Source organism: Oncorhynchus kisutch, linkage group LG4, assembly GCF_002021735.2.
Source record: "Oncorhynchus kisutch isolate 150728-3 linkage group LG4, Okis_V2, whole genome shotgun sequence".
NCBI classification, from domain to species: Eukaryota; Metazoa; Chordata; class Actinopteri; order Salmoniformes; family Salmonidae; genus Oncorhynchus; species Oncorhynchus kisutch.
This window is the reverse complement of record NC_034177.2, coordinates 41965838-41982367: the sequence shown is the minus strand read 5'-3', so window position 1 is coordinate 41982367 and position 16530 is coordinate 41965838. Positions and strand designations below refer to the sequence as shown.

General features: G+C 37.8%; 1 protein-coding gene across 2 annotated transcripts in view; it reads right to left on the bottom strand.

Annotated features, from left to right (window-relative positions):
• si:ch211-1e14.1 (UPF0606 protein KIAA1549) overlaps positions 1-16530 on the bottom strand; it is a 92255-nt gene that overhangs the window by 27052 nt on the left and 48673 nt on the right. For both annotated transcript variants that reach the window (XM_020481035.2, XM_031822963.1), the window contains exons 7-11: positions 12910-13090; positions 12644-12703; positions 12150-12295; positions 10147-10324; positions 5158-5345 (exon numbers count right to left, since the gene is read on the bottom strand). In XM_020481035.2, the coding sequence (XP_020336624.1) occupies positions 5158-5345; positions 10147-10324; positions 12150-12295; positions 12644-12703; positions 12910-13090 (753 nt within the window). The remainder of the gene's footprint in view (positions 1-5157; positions 5346-10146; positions 10325-12149; positions 12296-12643; positions 12704-12909; positions 13091-16530) is intronic.

Sequence of the window (16530 nt, the reverse complement as noted above, 5' to 3'; positions counted from 1 at the left end):
CAATGAAATGTTGACAGGCAAGTATTTTTTTACTGGAAGGTTAGCTTAGGATCTAGTTAAACACTTCGGATACGAGGTTGGTGTCTCTTTTTTGAACACAATGAAATGGATATATCTTGTAATAAAACAAAAGAGTATGGTGGCCAATAACTGGGGACCGTATGCCAATAATACAGGGCCATATTGTTTTTTGCTAAACCTCTTATCAAAAAGCTGATAGTAGTAGTACTTCAACTGAAATGTCAAACATGCTAATTGCTAACACGTTAGCGAACATTTCTGCGACACGAATAATCACTAGACATTGATGGCTTGATCAAAAGATAACCCTGCTGAAGGTTATATATTTCTTAAACACTGTTGAATATGCATATAATACAGGGTGCTACGCTAAGCTTTTGTCTTTGAGAGGGAAATCTCTCCAGTATGATAAACCAGGCATGCTAAGCAGTAAGCAGTAAGCAGTCTTACAGTCACCAACTGAATATCTAGGTAAAAACATCACTACCCCACACAGATCTAGACTATGCTACTGATTCTACTCACACACTATTCACTAAGTCGGGAGATAACAAAAGAGAGAAAAAAATATTGAAACCTTGGCCTAGTCTAATGGGAACTACAGTACTTACTAAAGACTGATACAGTACATGATAGTATGGTATCCATCCAATATATGGCCTGAGACTACAAAAACTATGATGATAAGCATCAAAAACATTGAAGCCAAGTATTCAAAAAATACTTTGTTTTATTATATGTAAACATGAGTACTGCGCCAAACTAGCTACCATCTCTGTGTGTCTGACCAAACGCTCTCTAAGGCCTGGAAACAGGCCAACACGTCTAATAAGGAGAGGACTACTTCCTTTATACAGTACATTGTACCTTCTGTTTTGCCTTCTTCCCTTTCAACACTGTTTTCTCTTTCTCCTTTTTCTCTTCCTCCTCATAGCTCTCACTTTTCTGCGTGGGCTTTGGTTTTGGCTTGGGAGGAGGAAGCTTTGGCCCCTGAGCAGATGGAGATCGACACATGTGATGAGTTGACAAGGTCTCTGGGTGTTCACTACCATGGGACTTCATTGCCCCTTTAGTACAGGGACAATATGCTACCATCCTCTGCTCACAACAACCAATGGATCCAAGTCCACTACACACTACACAACCCATTTTCTTCAGGGTCTTCTACAAACTACTTGCTTCTACTTTGTACCTTCACCTTTTTCTCATCTTCCTCCTCCTCCTCCTCTTCTTCTTCCTCCTCTTCCTCCTCCTCTTCTTCTTCTTCCTCATCCTCTTCCCCCTCACTAAAGGTTATTTGCCTCTTGATTGAAAGAGGAGACCTTGATTCCCTGAACGATGATTCCCTGAATGGTAATTCCCTTAACGATGATCCCCTGAACGATGATTCCCTGAACGGTGATTCCCTTAACGATGATCCCCTGAACGATGATTGAGTGGACTGAACAGAAACAGGAAAGAGAAATAGAAGTGGAAAGAGGGGATGTGTTATGTGATGATGGATGATAGAGGTGTTGGGCAGAGGTAGGGAACGATAGATGTGTCTGATCATCAATGTGTGTGTGTGTGTGTGTGTGTGTATGTGTGAGGATAGAGATTAGACAGCCCCCAGCAGCAGCAGTAGGCAGAGCAGATCCTAACTGTCTGGATAGCAATGAGTGTGTATTATGCAGGGTGTCTGTGTGAGCGCGTGCATGCGTATATGTGAGTGTGCGCATGTGTGTGAGTGTGTTACTGTCAGCCAGGGGGATCTTGCAGAGCTGTGTAGAGCTGCAGTACAGCAGGGGCAGCCATGGGCAAGAACACAGCCGCTGTGCCTTACAGCAGTGAGAGCCAATTACTGTCGGGCTTGCCTGCCACATAGGGAGCTTGTGATCCTCTCTAATGCATGGGATGCTGCCACATAGGGAGCCTGTGATCCTTTCCATGAATACACTGGATCACTGGACAACAGGGGAGGGAGATGGGCTAAACTATATGGGAGTATAGAGTAGTAGTACTATCAGCACAAGGGCAAAACTCCCACTTAAGTCACATTTTCACTTAGTCTCCAATTGACACCAAAACAATTCTACTTAAGTTGTAGGATTCACCCCAGAGACCCAGCCTGAGACTACCACAACCACCCTATATGGCGAGAACTAGCCTTCCAATCATGGGGCGGCAGGGTAGCCTAGTGGTTAGAGTGTTGGACTAGTAACCGAAAGGTTGCAAGTTCAAATCCAGAGCTGACAATGTACAAATCTATCGTTCTGCCCCTGAACAGGAAGTTAACCCACTGTTCCTAGGCCGTCATTGAAAATAAGAATTTGTTCTGACTTGCCTAGTTAAATAAAGGTTAAAAAATGTTTTTTTAAATAGATAAAAAAATAACAAGGAAGTAGTGTCTCATACAGACATGGAGAAACAGAAGTGGTTTAGAGGAGTGCACTGCCAGGGAGATATAGAGACCTAGATATGGATATGTCCTTTAGAGGGGCGATAACCGTATAACACAAGCAGAGAGGTGTCGACTGGCTGATAACACATCACTCTCTATGCTGTGTGTGAAGGTGGAGGAGGAAAAATAGCTGTCAGTATCAGAGATAACTAAAAGTACAATGTACTACGCACAGAGATGCTGCAGATGGATATATACAGTGGGGAGAACTAGTATTTGATAACCTGCAAAATCGGCAGTTTCCTACTTACAAAGCATGTAGAGGTTTGGAATTGTTATCATAGGTACACTTCAACTGTGAGAGACGGAATCTAAAACAAAAATCCAGAAAATCACATTGTATGATTTTTAAGTAATTCATTTGCATTTTATTGCATGACATAAGTATTTGATACATCAGAAAAGCAGAACTTAATATTTGGTACAGAACCCCTTGTTTGCAATTACAGAGATCATACGTTTCCTGTAGTTCTTGACCAGGTTTGCACACACTGCAGCAGGGATTTTGGCCCACTCCTCCATACAGACCTTCTCCAGATCCTTCAGGTTTCGGGGCTGTCGCTGGGCAATACGGACTTTCAGCTCCCTCCAAAGATTTTCTATTGGGTTCAGGTCTGGAGACTGGCTAGGCCACTCCAGGACCTTGAGATGCTTCTTACGGAGCCACTCCTTAGTTGCCCTGGCTGTGTGTCGGGTAGTTGTCATGCTGGAAGACCCAGCCACGACCCATCTTCAATGCTCTTACTGAGGGAAGGATGTTGTTGGCCAAGATCTCGCGATATATGGCCCCATCCATCCTCCCCTCAATACTGTGCAGTCGTCCTGTCCCCTTTGCAGAAAAGCATCCCCAAAGAATGATGTTTCCACCTCCATTTCACAGTTGGGATAGTGTTCTTGGGGTTGTACTCATCCTTCTTCTTCCTCCAAACAAGTTTAGAACAAAAAGCTCTATTTTTGTCTCATCAGACCACATGACCTTCTCCCATTCCTCCTCTGGATCATCCAGATGGTCATTGGCAAACTTCAGATGGGCCTGGACATGTGCTGGCTTGAGCAGGGGGACCTTGCGTGCGCTGCAGGATTTCAATCCATGACAGCGTAGTGTGTTACTAATAGTTTTCTTTGAGACTGTGGTCCCAGCTCTCTTCAGGTCATTGACCAGGTCCTGCTGTGTAGTTTTGGGCTGATCCCTCACCTTCCTCATGATCATTGATGCCCCACGAGGTGAGATCTTGCATGGAGCCCCAGACCGAGGGTGATTGACCGTCATCTTGAACTTCATCCATTTTCTAATAATTGCGCCAACAGTTGTTGCCTTCTCTCCAAGCTACTTGCCTATTGTCCTGTAGCCCATCCCAGCCTTGTGCAGGTCTACAATTTTATCCCTGATGTCCTTACACAGCTGTCTGGTCTTGGCCATTGTGCAGAGGTTGGAGTCTGTTTGATTGAGTGTGTGGACAGGTGTCTTTTATACAGGTAACGAGTTCAAACAAGGTGCAGTTAATACAGGTAATGAGTGGAGAGCAGGAGGGCTTCTTAAAGAAAAACTAACAGGTCTGTGAGAGCCGGAATACTTACTGCTTGGTAGGTGATCAAATACTTATGTCATGCAATAAAATGCAAATGAATTACTTAAAAATCATACAATGTGATTTTCTGGATTTTTGTTTAGGATTCCGTCTCTCACAGTTGAAGTGTGCCTATGATAAAAATTACAGACCTCTACATGCTTTGTAAGTAGGAAAAGCTGCAAAATCGGCAGTGTATCAAATACTTGTTATCCCCACTGTATATATCCATCCCCACTGTATATATCCATCTGCAGCATCTCTGTGCATAGTACATTGTACTTTTAGTTATCTATGATACTGACAGCTATTTGTCCCCCTCTACCTTCACACACAGCATAGAGAGTGAAGGGGTTATCAGCCGTCGACTCCTCTGTGTCTCCACTGCTTGTGTTATATCTAAAAGACATATCTATGTTCATATATCTAATAACTACACAGACAGACCAGACAGACTGATCCATCAGAGAGACAGGATAACCCCTAATAACTACAGACAGACCAGACAGACTGATCCATCAGAGAGACAGGATAACCCCTATTAACTACACAGACAGACCAGACATACTGATCCATCAGAGACAGGATAACCCATAATAACTACACAGACAGACCAGACAGATTGATCCATCAGAGACAGGATAACTCCTAATAACTACACAGACAGACCAAACATACTGATCCATCAGAGAGACAGGATAACCCCTAATAACTACACAGACAGACCAGACAGACTGATCCATCAGAGAGACAGGATAACCCCTAATAACTACACAGTCAGACCAGACAGACTGATCCATCAGAGAGACAGGATAACCCCTAATAACTACACAGACAGACCAGACAAACTGATCCATCAGAGAGACTGGATAACCCCTAATAACTACACAGTCAGACCAGACAGACTGATCCATCAGAGAGACAGGATAGCCGTGTAGAGTAGGGCCATTTAAGACCGTGGTTATGGACAAAGAGACAGGCAACATAAACATGTAAGACCCAACACACCCAGACATGACAGCAGGTTAAAAGAGGTGAATAAACTCTAGGATCATGCTCCTTGGCACATCGTCCCTCCTCCTCCCCCCTCACCTTCAGTCTCTTTATTTCTATCAGGTTTTTGATCACCTTCTGTCTCTGCTGGACAGTGGTCATGGCGTCGGGCTGGAACTCCAGCTTGTCGGTGCGACACAACTTCCAGTACAGGATGGAGATGATGACGACGGCCACACCTAGCGGCACCACCACGCCGACAATGATCCACACGCTGGTGTTCTCCGTGTCCGTGGGAGGGTAGCCCGCCACCTTCTCCACAGCTACAGGGCCATAGAGACATACTTAACACGTAACATGATATAGAATATTATAGAGTGTGTGTACATCATGTATGTGTAATTATATGCATATGACTGCCTGCCTGCCTGCGTGTGTGTGTGTGTGTGTGTGTGTGTGTGTGTGTGTGTGTGTGTGTGTGTGTGTGTGTGTGTGTGTGTGTGTGTGTGTGTGTGTGTGTGTGTGTGTGTGTGTGTGTGTGTGTGTGCGCATCTGTCTGTGTTTATATATCCCCATCAGAAAACCAAACTAGCACACCAAGTTAATTTCTAAACAGCTAGAGTAGATGCACTGCATGGTACACACTGTGTTCCACGCACAACATCTTTAGGCTGTCGGTTCCCCTGCTGTAACCAAGGGACTTCATTAGGATTAATTAAGGCTTGTCGTACCCCTTGGGAGAACCCTTGCCTGCCGTAAGATGAGTCTTACAGCAGGGACATAAGTCCCCTGAGGTGCTCTGACCGTGTGTTAGGCTTTCATCCCGAACATGGGTATATAATGAGGTTGATAGACATTTGACACAGTCTATAGGATAAAGTCATTAGTTGAGACGCTGCTATAAATACATGTCAACATATACTGAGAAAGCAATTCATTAGTATTCTCTTTTTATCCTTTTTTACTGTGCAGATTCACTTTACTATGATCAGGAGCTCCAAAAGCTTAATGAACACGTTCTGTGTCAATGAATGCACTGGTGCATGGATATGTGCCTGAACAAAGACAGGATGGATAAAATCGATAGGATAGATAAAATAGATAGATAAAATAGGATAGATAAAATAGATAGATAAAATAGGATAGATAAAATAGATAGATAAAATAGATAAGATAGAGAGATAAAATAGATAGATCAAATAGATAGATAAGATAGATAGATAGATAAAATAGATAGATAAAATAGAATAGATAAAATAGATAGATAAGATAGATAAAATAGGATAGATAAAATAGATAGATAAAATAGATAAGATAGAGAGATAAAATAGATAGATCAAATAGATAGATAAGATAGATAGATAGATAAAATAGGATAGATAAAATAGGATAGATAAATAGATAGGATAGATAAAATAGATATATAAAATAGGATATATAAAATAGGATAGATAAAATAGGATAGATAAAATAGGATAGATAAAATAGATAGATCAAATAGATAGATAAGATAGATAGATAGATAAAATAGGATAGATAAAATAGGATAGATAAAATAGATAGATAAAATAGGATATATAAAATAGATAGGATAGATAAAATAGATAGATAAAATAGGATAGATAAATAGATAAAATAGATAAAATAGATAGATAAAATAGATAGATAAAATAGATAGGATAGATCAAATAGATAGATACGATAGATAGATAGAATAGATCAAATAGATAGATAAAATAGATGGATAAAATAGATAGATAAAATAGATAGATAAAATAGATAGATAAAATAGATAGATAAGATAGATAGATAGATCAAATAGATAGATAAGATAGATAGAATAGATAGGATAGATCAAATAGATAGATAAAATAGATAGATAAGATAGATAGATATATCAAATAGATAGATAAGATAGATAGAATAGATAGGATAGATCAAATAGATAGATAAAATAGATAGGATAGATAAAATAGATAGATAAAAAAGATAGATAAAATAGGATAGATAAATAGATAGGATAGATAAAATAGATAGATAAAATAGATAGGATAGATAAAATAGATAAAATAGGATAGATAAAATAGATAGATAGATCAAATAGATAGATCAAATAGGTAGATCAAATAGATAAAATAGATAGATAGATAAAATAGATAGATAAAATAGGATAGATAAATAGATAGGATATATAAAATAGGATAGATAAAATAGATAGGATAGATCAAATAGATAGATAGATAAAATAGATCAAATAGATAGATAAAATAGGATAGATAAAATAGATAGATAGATAGAATAGATTGATAAAATAGATAGATAAAATAGATAGATAAAATAGGATAGATAAATAGATAGGATAGATAAAATAGATAGATAAAATAGATAGGATAGATAAAATAGATAAAATAGGATAGATATAATAGATAGGATAGATCAAATAGATAGATAGAATAGATCAAATAGATAGATAAAATAGATGGATAAAATAGATAGGATAGATCAAATAGATAGATAGATAAAATAGATCAAATAGATAGATAAAATAGGATAGATAAAATAGATAGATAGATAGAATAGATTGATAAAATAGATAGATAAAATAGATAGATAAAATAGGATAGATAAATAGATAGGATAGATAAAATAGATAGATAAAATAGATAGGATAGATAAAATAGATAAAATAGGATAGATATAATAGATAGGATAGATCAAATAGATAGATAGAATAGATCAAATAGATAGATAAAATAGATGGATAAAATAGATAGGATAGATCAAATAGATAGATACGATAGATAGATAGAATAGATCAAATAGATAGATAAAATAGATGGATAAAATAGATAGATAAAATAGATAGATAAAATAGATAGATAAGATAGATAGATAGATCAAATAGATAGATAAGATAGATAGAATAGATAGGATAGATCAAATAGATAGATAAAATAGATAGGATAGATAAAATAGATAGATAAAAAAGATAGATAAAATAGGATAGATAAATAGATAGGATAGATAAAATAGATAGATAAAATAGATAGGATAGATAAAATAGATAAAATAGGATAGATAAAATAGATAGATAGATCAAATAGATAGATCAAATAGGTAGATCAAATAGATAAAATAGATAGATAGATAAAATAGATAGATAAAATAGGATAGATAAATAGATAGGATATATAAAATAGGATAGATAAAATAGATAGGATAGATCAAATAGATAGATAGATAAAATAGATCAAATAGATAGATAAAATAGGATAGATAAAATAGATAGATAGATAGAATAGATTGATAAAATAGATAGATAAAATAGATAGATAAAATAGGATAGATAAATAGATAGGATAGATAAAATAGATAGATAAAATAGATAGGATAGATAAAATAGATAAAATAGGATAGATATAATAGATAGGATAGATCAAATAGATAGATAGGATAGATAAAATAGATAGATAGATAGGATAGATAAAATAGATAGATAGATAAAATAGATAGATAGGATAGATAAAATAGATAGATAGATAGATATATAGATAGATAGATAGATAAAATAGATAGATAGATAAAATAGATAAGATCGATAAAATAGATAGATATGATAGATAAAATAGATTAGATAGATAGATAAAATAGATATGATAGATAGATAGGATAGATATGATAGATAGATAGGATAGATAAGATAGATAAAATAGATTAGATAGATAAAATCGATAGATAAAATAGATTAGATAGATAGATAAAATAGATTAGATCGATAAAATAGATAGATATGATAGATAAAATAGATTAGATAGATAGATTAGATAGATAAAATAGATATGATAGATAGATAGGATAGATAAAATAGATCAAATAGATAAAATAGATCAAATAGATAGATAAAATAGATAGGATAGATAAAATAGATAAAATAGATAGATAAAATAGGATAGATAAATAGATAGGATAGATAAAATAGATAGATAAAATAGATAGGATAGATCAAATAGATAGATACGATAGATAGAATAGATCAAATAGATAGATAAAATAGATAAAATAGATAGATAAAATAGGTAGATAAAATAGATAGGATAGATAAAATAGATAGATAAAATAGATAGGATAGATCAAATAGATAGAATAGATCAAATAGATAAAATAGATGGATAAAATAGATAGATAGATAGATACAATAGATACAATAGATAGGATAGATCAAATAGATAGATAGATAGATAGATAGGATAGATAAAATAGATAGATAAAATAGATAGGATAGATAAAATAGATAGATAAAATAGATAGGATAGATAAAATAGATAGATCAAATAGATAGGATAGATCAAATAGATAGAATAGATCAAATAGATAAAATAGATGGATAAAATAGATAGATAGATAGATACAATAGATACAATAGATAGGATAGATCAAATAGATAGATAGATAGATAGATAGGATAGATAAAATAGATAGATAAAATAGATAGGATAGATAAAATAGATAGATAAAAAAGAGATAAAATAGATAGGATAGATACAATAGATAGATACAATAGATAGATAGAGATAGATAGATAAAATAGATGGATAAAATAGATAGATAAGATAGATAGATACAATAGATAGGATAGATAAAATAGATAGATAGGATAGATAAAATAGATAGATAGATAAAATAGATAGATAGGATAGATAAAATAGATAGATAAAATAGATAGATAGATAAAATAGATAGATAGGATAGATTAAATAGATAAGATCGATAGATAAAATAGATTAGATAGATAAAATAGATAGATATGATAGATAAAATAGATTAGATAGATAGATTAGATAGGATAGATAAAATAGATATGATAGATAAAATAGATAGATAGATATATAGGATAGATAAAATAGATAAGATAGATAGACAGATAAAATATATAGATAGATTAGATAGATGAAATAGATAGATAGATAAAAATAGATTAGATTAGATATATTAGATAGATATATTAGATATATTAGATATATTAGATAGATAGATTAGATTAGATAGATACTCTATCGTCAAGACCATAGGAGTTGGCAAGACAGCATAAAGCGATCTGGGACCAGTCTGTGGCCTGGAACTTACGTGTAGCCAGGATGCCCTCCACTCTGTATCCCAGTATGATGGCTGCCCTCTGCACGTCAAGACGGTTCAGCAGGTTGGCTGTAGTGATTGCAGGCTGCCGCTCCCCGCTGGGACCCTCCACAAAGTACACCATCTCCAGGGGGTGTTCCGCTCCCACCAGCCTGGTCGTACTCACAATCTGAAGGGAGGAAGATGTGTGATTTTTGAATGACTAACCCCATACATGTAACATCTGTATGGTCCCTCCGTCAACTATTGAATTTTAAAGACAGATTCAAATAACAAAGATCAGTGAGCTTTTCGAAAGCCTCATAAGAAAAGGGCAGTGATTGGTAGATGGGTTACAATAACAAATCAGACAATGAATACATCTTTAAGCATGGTGAAGTTATTCATTCTGCTGTGGATTATGTATTAAACCACCCAGAGACATAAAAACACAGCAAAGGAATACACTTTTTGTCCTGAATGCAAAGCCTTGTGTTTGGCTGACCTTTTTTTCAGAAGAATAATGGGCAAATATGGCACAATCCAGGTGTGCACAGCTCTTATAGACTTACCCATGAAGACCCACAGCTGTAACCGATGCCAAAAGGTGTTTCTAAAATGTATTGACTCAGGGAGCTGAATACTTTTTCTAAACTACTATATTTGCCTTTTTCTTCCTCTTCGACATTAGAGTATTGTTTGTAAATTGTCGACCAAAAAAGTACAATTAAATACATTTTAATCCCACTTAGTAACACAATAAATTGTAACGCAATACAACGTGTAGCTCTGCAGCGACAATGCCTGGTACTAGCTTCCAGTGGTTTAAATGTGGTTTCTATTCTGCCTCTACTTTTCTTTCCCCATTACCCAATAATAACATAACAATAATCTGTAGAAGGGTATTGGTGCATGTGGTTGCAAACAGAGTGGACTATACGGTGTTAGTCACATCAACTGGTAAAAGCTTCCTTCCTACTAATTCAGTGGATATTATTCCTTGTGGTGAGCTCTCTATGAATCGGAACAGTGAGACTCATTATCAAGGGCTTGTAGTCTTTTCTACCCAGAGCACCACTGCTTTACTAATCAAGCTCGGCCTTTTGTGGAGCTCCACAGCACCTGCTCTACTCTACTCCCCTCTCTCTTAACAACATTCAGGGGACAGGATAGGCCAGAGTATCCATGGCAACTCCACCTACAGTATTCATCACAGCGCCAGCCACTCAAAGACCAACCACCAAGTCAAATTGTCTTTCTTTCAAGACCCGTTACTCGACTGCTGTGTGCACCAGTCGCTAATAGCAGATCAATTATTAATTCTCTCTCTGCCTGGCAGCTGGAGTTATTATAAACCCAGGAGGTGTGTGTGTGTGTGTGTGTGTGTGTGTGTGTGTGTGTGTGTGTGTGTGTGTGTGTGTGTTTTGGAAGGGGGTGGTTCAGGTGGGGCCACACACTGTTCATCATTCCACTCTAATAAACTTGGGGACTGGATGTGGATTAGAGGCTGGCTGAGGGAACACAGGTTGTATTTCTGTGTCAGATCACACACGACCCAGACTTACTCTCTTCAGTAACACAGTACCTAGGGCAGCCTAGACTAGGGGCTATTACCACAGGGGGAGAGCTGTACTTGCTGTACTTAGAGTTATGGTAAAGCACAACACGAGATAACTGTAATTTGAGTTCTCAAATGTAATGCATTGTGTGTGTGTGTGTGGTATGTGTGTGTGTTCATGACTTATTCTGTATAAATGTCTCTGAGTAGCAGTACACTTTTAGAAAAAAAGGTGTTACCTAACTGTACACACACATCTACCCGTGTATAGTATAGTGCAGGGGTATTCAAAACTTACCCTATGAGGTCCGGAGTACTGCTGGTTATCTGTTCTACCTGATAATGAATTGCACTTACCTGGTGTCCCAGGTGTAAAGGGAACATTGAAAAAAGCAGTGGAACTGGCTTCAAGGTCCAAATTAGAATTTGATGGGTATAGTCGCTCCGATGCGGTTACCTGAACACTGTGGTTAGCCACGCTGGTGGCCCTCTTGGTGCGCCTGGCCGCCCCCAGCACTTCTCCTAGCAGCAGGGCCACACGACGTTCCATCTTGGCCTGGAAGGTCCGCTCGTCCACCCCCTGATCCAGCACACCCAGCAACACTGGTCAAGGACAGGAAACAGAGAGTTATGATATCACTCACAGGACAGGAAATACAGAACCAACACATAGCCTATCACACAGCCAGAACATAGGCCCTACATGTGTATGTCTTTCAATCCATCCTCTTGCTGCAGTTGAGATTTAGATTGGATGGAATATTTAAAGGAGCGTTTCCCAAACTCAGTCCTTGGGACCACAAGAGGTGCACGTTTTGGTTTTTGCCCACAGCAGATTCAAATAATGAACAAATAATTCCAACAACCAAAACATGCACCCCTTGAGGTCCCCAGGACTGAGTTTGGAAAACGCTGACCTAATGTCAGAGTTGTTGACAAGGGGAAGCATACCTGTTCTAACCCAAGACGAGCGAAGCAACTGGGTGGTGTTCAACTCCGGGTAGTGGAAAGCTATTGGGAAAGAACAGAGGGAAACCAGACAAGTACAGACAACCTGAAAATACTCTCTATTGAGGTTAAAATAGGTGTATAGAAGGTGAAGCAGATTGGCTAATAGAATACATTTGATTAGAATATATGTATTTTTCCCCAAGTGAACTTCAGGAGTGGCGTTTGGCATAAAATCCCAATCCATTAGACAATGATAATAGACTCACGCTCGGCGATCTGCAGCACGGGGAAGCCCAGGTAGTAGCTGAATTCCACCATGTTGAGCAGCCTCAGGTGGTTGCTGACCTCTGACCCCTTCAGGTAGCCTATGGCCCCACGCACCGCAAAGGTCACGTCCACCGGCTCCCTTTGCTGACTACTTGGCTGGTTCATGGTGATGTTCAGAATCTAGGAAAATATGACATATCCACACGTCTTTGAGCTAGGGATGGATATCAAAAGTTCAGTAAATGGTAAAAAGAGACTGTCACCAATAAACCATGTGAGCATACACTGCAGTGTGATGTTCGCAATTATTTATGTATACTGGGCAAAGATGTAAATTTAACATTGGTAAAAATAAAAAAATGTAATACAAAAACCAGATGTTTTATGCTTAGTTATAGTGAAACACGTCAATTCTGCTCTTCATTTTGACAGTTCGTTGCAAAAGTGATAAATGTTGGTCTTTTAGTAGTAAATCTAGCTCTTTTTCCCCCTAGCGGTTCAACTCTACCATTTCAATTGTGATGTAGAGGCACCTTCAGAAAGTGCCTCTATATCATCTTAAGGGAGGGTACTTCTAGATGTGCTGGGAGGTACAGTACCACATCAAGGCTTACTATAAAAGCAGGTGACAGCGTGCCTTATTTGGCATTGGTCTTGGTAAGGGGAGAGTGACAATATATATTGCATGATGCTTCCTTGACTGACGTTACACAAAATGCAAGGTTTGTGCTTATGGTTTCAAACACATCTACAGTGCATTTGGAAAGTATTCAGACCCCTTGACTTTTTCCACATTTTGTTACATAACAGCCTTTTTTTATCTCATCAATCTACACACAATACCCCATAATGACAAAGCGAAATGTTTAATTTATTAAAAATAAAAAACAGAAATACCTTATTTTCATACGGCAGTGTAGCCTAGTGGTTAGAGCATTGGACTAGTAACCGAAAGGTTGCAAGTTCAAATCCCCAAGCTGTAGCCTAGTGGTTAGATCATTGGACTAGTAACCGAAAGGTTGCAAGTTCAAATCCCTGAGCTGACAAGGTACAAAATCTGTTGTTCTGCCCTTGAACAGGCAGTTAACCCACTATTCCTAGGCCGTCATTGAAAATAAGAATTTGTTCTTAACTGACTTGCCTAGTAAAATAAAGGTTAAAAAAAAAAATACAGTCAGGTTCATAAGTATCTGGACAGTGAGACAATTTGCATAATTTTGTCTCTGTACGCCACCACAATGGACTTGAAAGGAATCAAGATGTGCTTTAAGTGTAGACGTTCATCTTTAATTTAAGGGTTTTGTCAAAATGATTGTATGAACAGTGTAGGAATTACAACCATTTTTATACATAGCCCCCCAATTTTAGGGGCTCATTAGTAATTGGACAAACTAATATAATTATAAATTAAAGGACCAAAAGTAATTGGACAATTGGCTGCACAGCCGTTCCATGGTCAGGTGTGTGTTATTCCCTCATTAGTGAATTTACAAGTAAGCAGATAAAAGGTCAAGAGTTGATTTCAAGTGTGACATTTGCATTTGGAATCTGTTGCTGTTAACCCTCAATATGAATTCCCAAGAGCTGTCACTGCCAGTGAAGAAAGCCATCATTAGGCTGACAAATCAAAACAAACCCATCAGAGAGATAGCAAAAACATTAGGTGTGGCCAAATCAACTATTTCATACATTCTTAAAAAGAAAACGCACTGGTGAGCTCAGGAACACCAAAAGGCCTGGAAGACCATGGATAACAACTGTGGTGGATGACAGAAGAATTATTTCCTTGGTGAAGAAAAACCCCTTCACAACAGTTGGCCAGATCAAGAACACCCTCCAGGAAGCAGGCGTATCTGTGTCAAAGTCAACAGTCAAGAGAAGACTTCACCAGAGTAAATACTGACGGTTTACCACAAGATGTAAACCATTGGTAAGCCTCAAAAACAGGAAGAGCAGATTAGAGTTTGCCAAACAACATCTAGAAAAGCCTGTACAGTTCTGGAACAACAGCCTATGGACAGATGAGACAAAGATCAACTTGTACCAGAATGACGGGAAGAGAAGAGTATGGAGAAGAACTGCTCATGATCAGAGCATACCACCTCATCTGTGAAGCATGGTGGAGGTAGTGTTATGGCGTGGGCATGTATGGCTGCCAATGGAGCTGATTCCCTTGTCTATATTGACGATGTGACTGCTGACAAAAGCAGCATGATGAATTTTGAAGTGTTTAGGGTTATATTATCTGCTCAAATTGAGCCAAATGCTTAAAAACTCATTGGACGGTGCTTCAAAGTGCAGATGGACAACGACCCGAAGCATATTGCGAAAGCAACCCAATACTTTTTTTAAAGGCAAATAATTATAATGTTCTGCAATGGCCAAGTCAATCACTTGACCTGAATCCAATTGAGCATGCATTTCACTTGCTGAAGGCATCACTGAAAGCAAAACGCCACAAGAGCAAGTAGGAACTGAAGACAGCTGCAGTAAAGGCCTGGCATCTTTTACCAGATCTAATGTGTTATATTCTCCAACATTCATTTCACATTTCCACAAACTTCAAAGTGTTTCCATAAAAATGGCATCAATAATATGCATATCCTTGCTTCAGGTCCTGAGCTACAGGCAGTTACATTTGGGTATGTCATTTTAGGCGAAATTAAAGCTGAAAGTCTACACTTTATTGAATTAATTCAACTCCAATATGCTGTGGTAGACATCTAAAATAAGAATAACTTGGTCAATGTCCAAATATTTATGGAACTGACTAAGTATTCAGAGCCTTTGCTATGAGACTGAAATTGGAGACTTGATTGGATTCCACCTGTGGTAAATTCAATTGATTGGACATGATTTGGAAAGGCACACACCCATCTATATAAGGTCCCACAGTTGACAGTGCATGTCAGAGCAAAAACCAAGCCATGAGGTCGAGGGAACTGTCTGCAGAGCTCAGAGACAGGATTGTGTCGAGGCACACCTCTGGGGAAGGGTAGCAAAACATTTCTACAGCATTGAAGGTCCCCAAGAACACAGTGGCCTCCATCAGTCTTAAATGGAAGAAGTTTGGAACCACCAAGACCTGGCCTCCTGGCCAAACTGAGCAATTGGGGGAGAAGGGCCTTGGTCAGGGAGGTGACCAAGAACCAGAGTTCATCTGTGGAGATGGGAGAACCTTTCAGAAGGACAACCATCCTTGAAGCACTCCACCAATCAGGCCTTTATGGTAGACTGGTCTGACGGAAGCCACTCCTCAGTAAAAGGCACATGACAGTCCTCTTGGAGTTTGCCATAAGGCACCTAAAGGACTCTACATATGGGCAATTCCCCCCACCCACAACTTCTCACCTGAAGGCATTTGAAGAGGTTGGACAAAGGCTGAAATTGGGGTTGAGAGTTACCCTTTAACGTAATTTCAGTGAAATGACGTGGAAACAATGTAGATTCAACCAGTGTGAATATACAGCTTGGATCAGATTGATCTCATTTCATTTGCGGAATTGAAATTGAAAGGGAATTGAAAATTAAATGACCAGACATAATTAAAATGGTGTTCTCCAGATATGAATTTATTATCCAGTCTAATCCGTTAATTTACTGATTATGAAACCTACAGT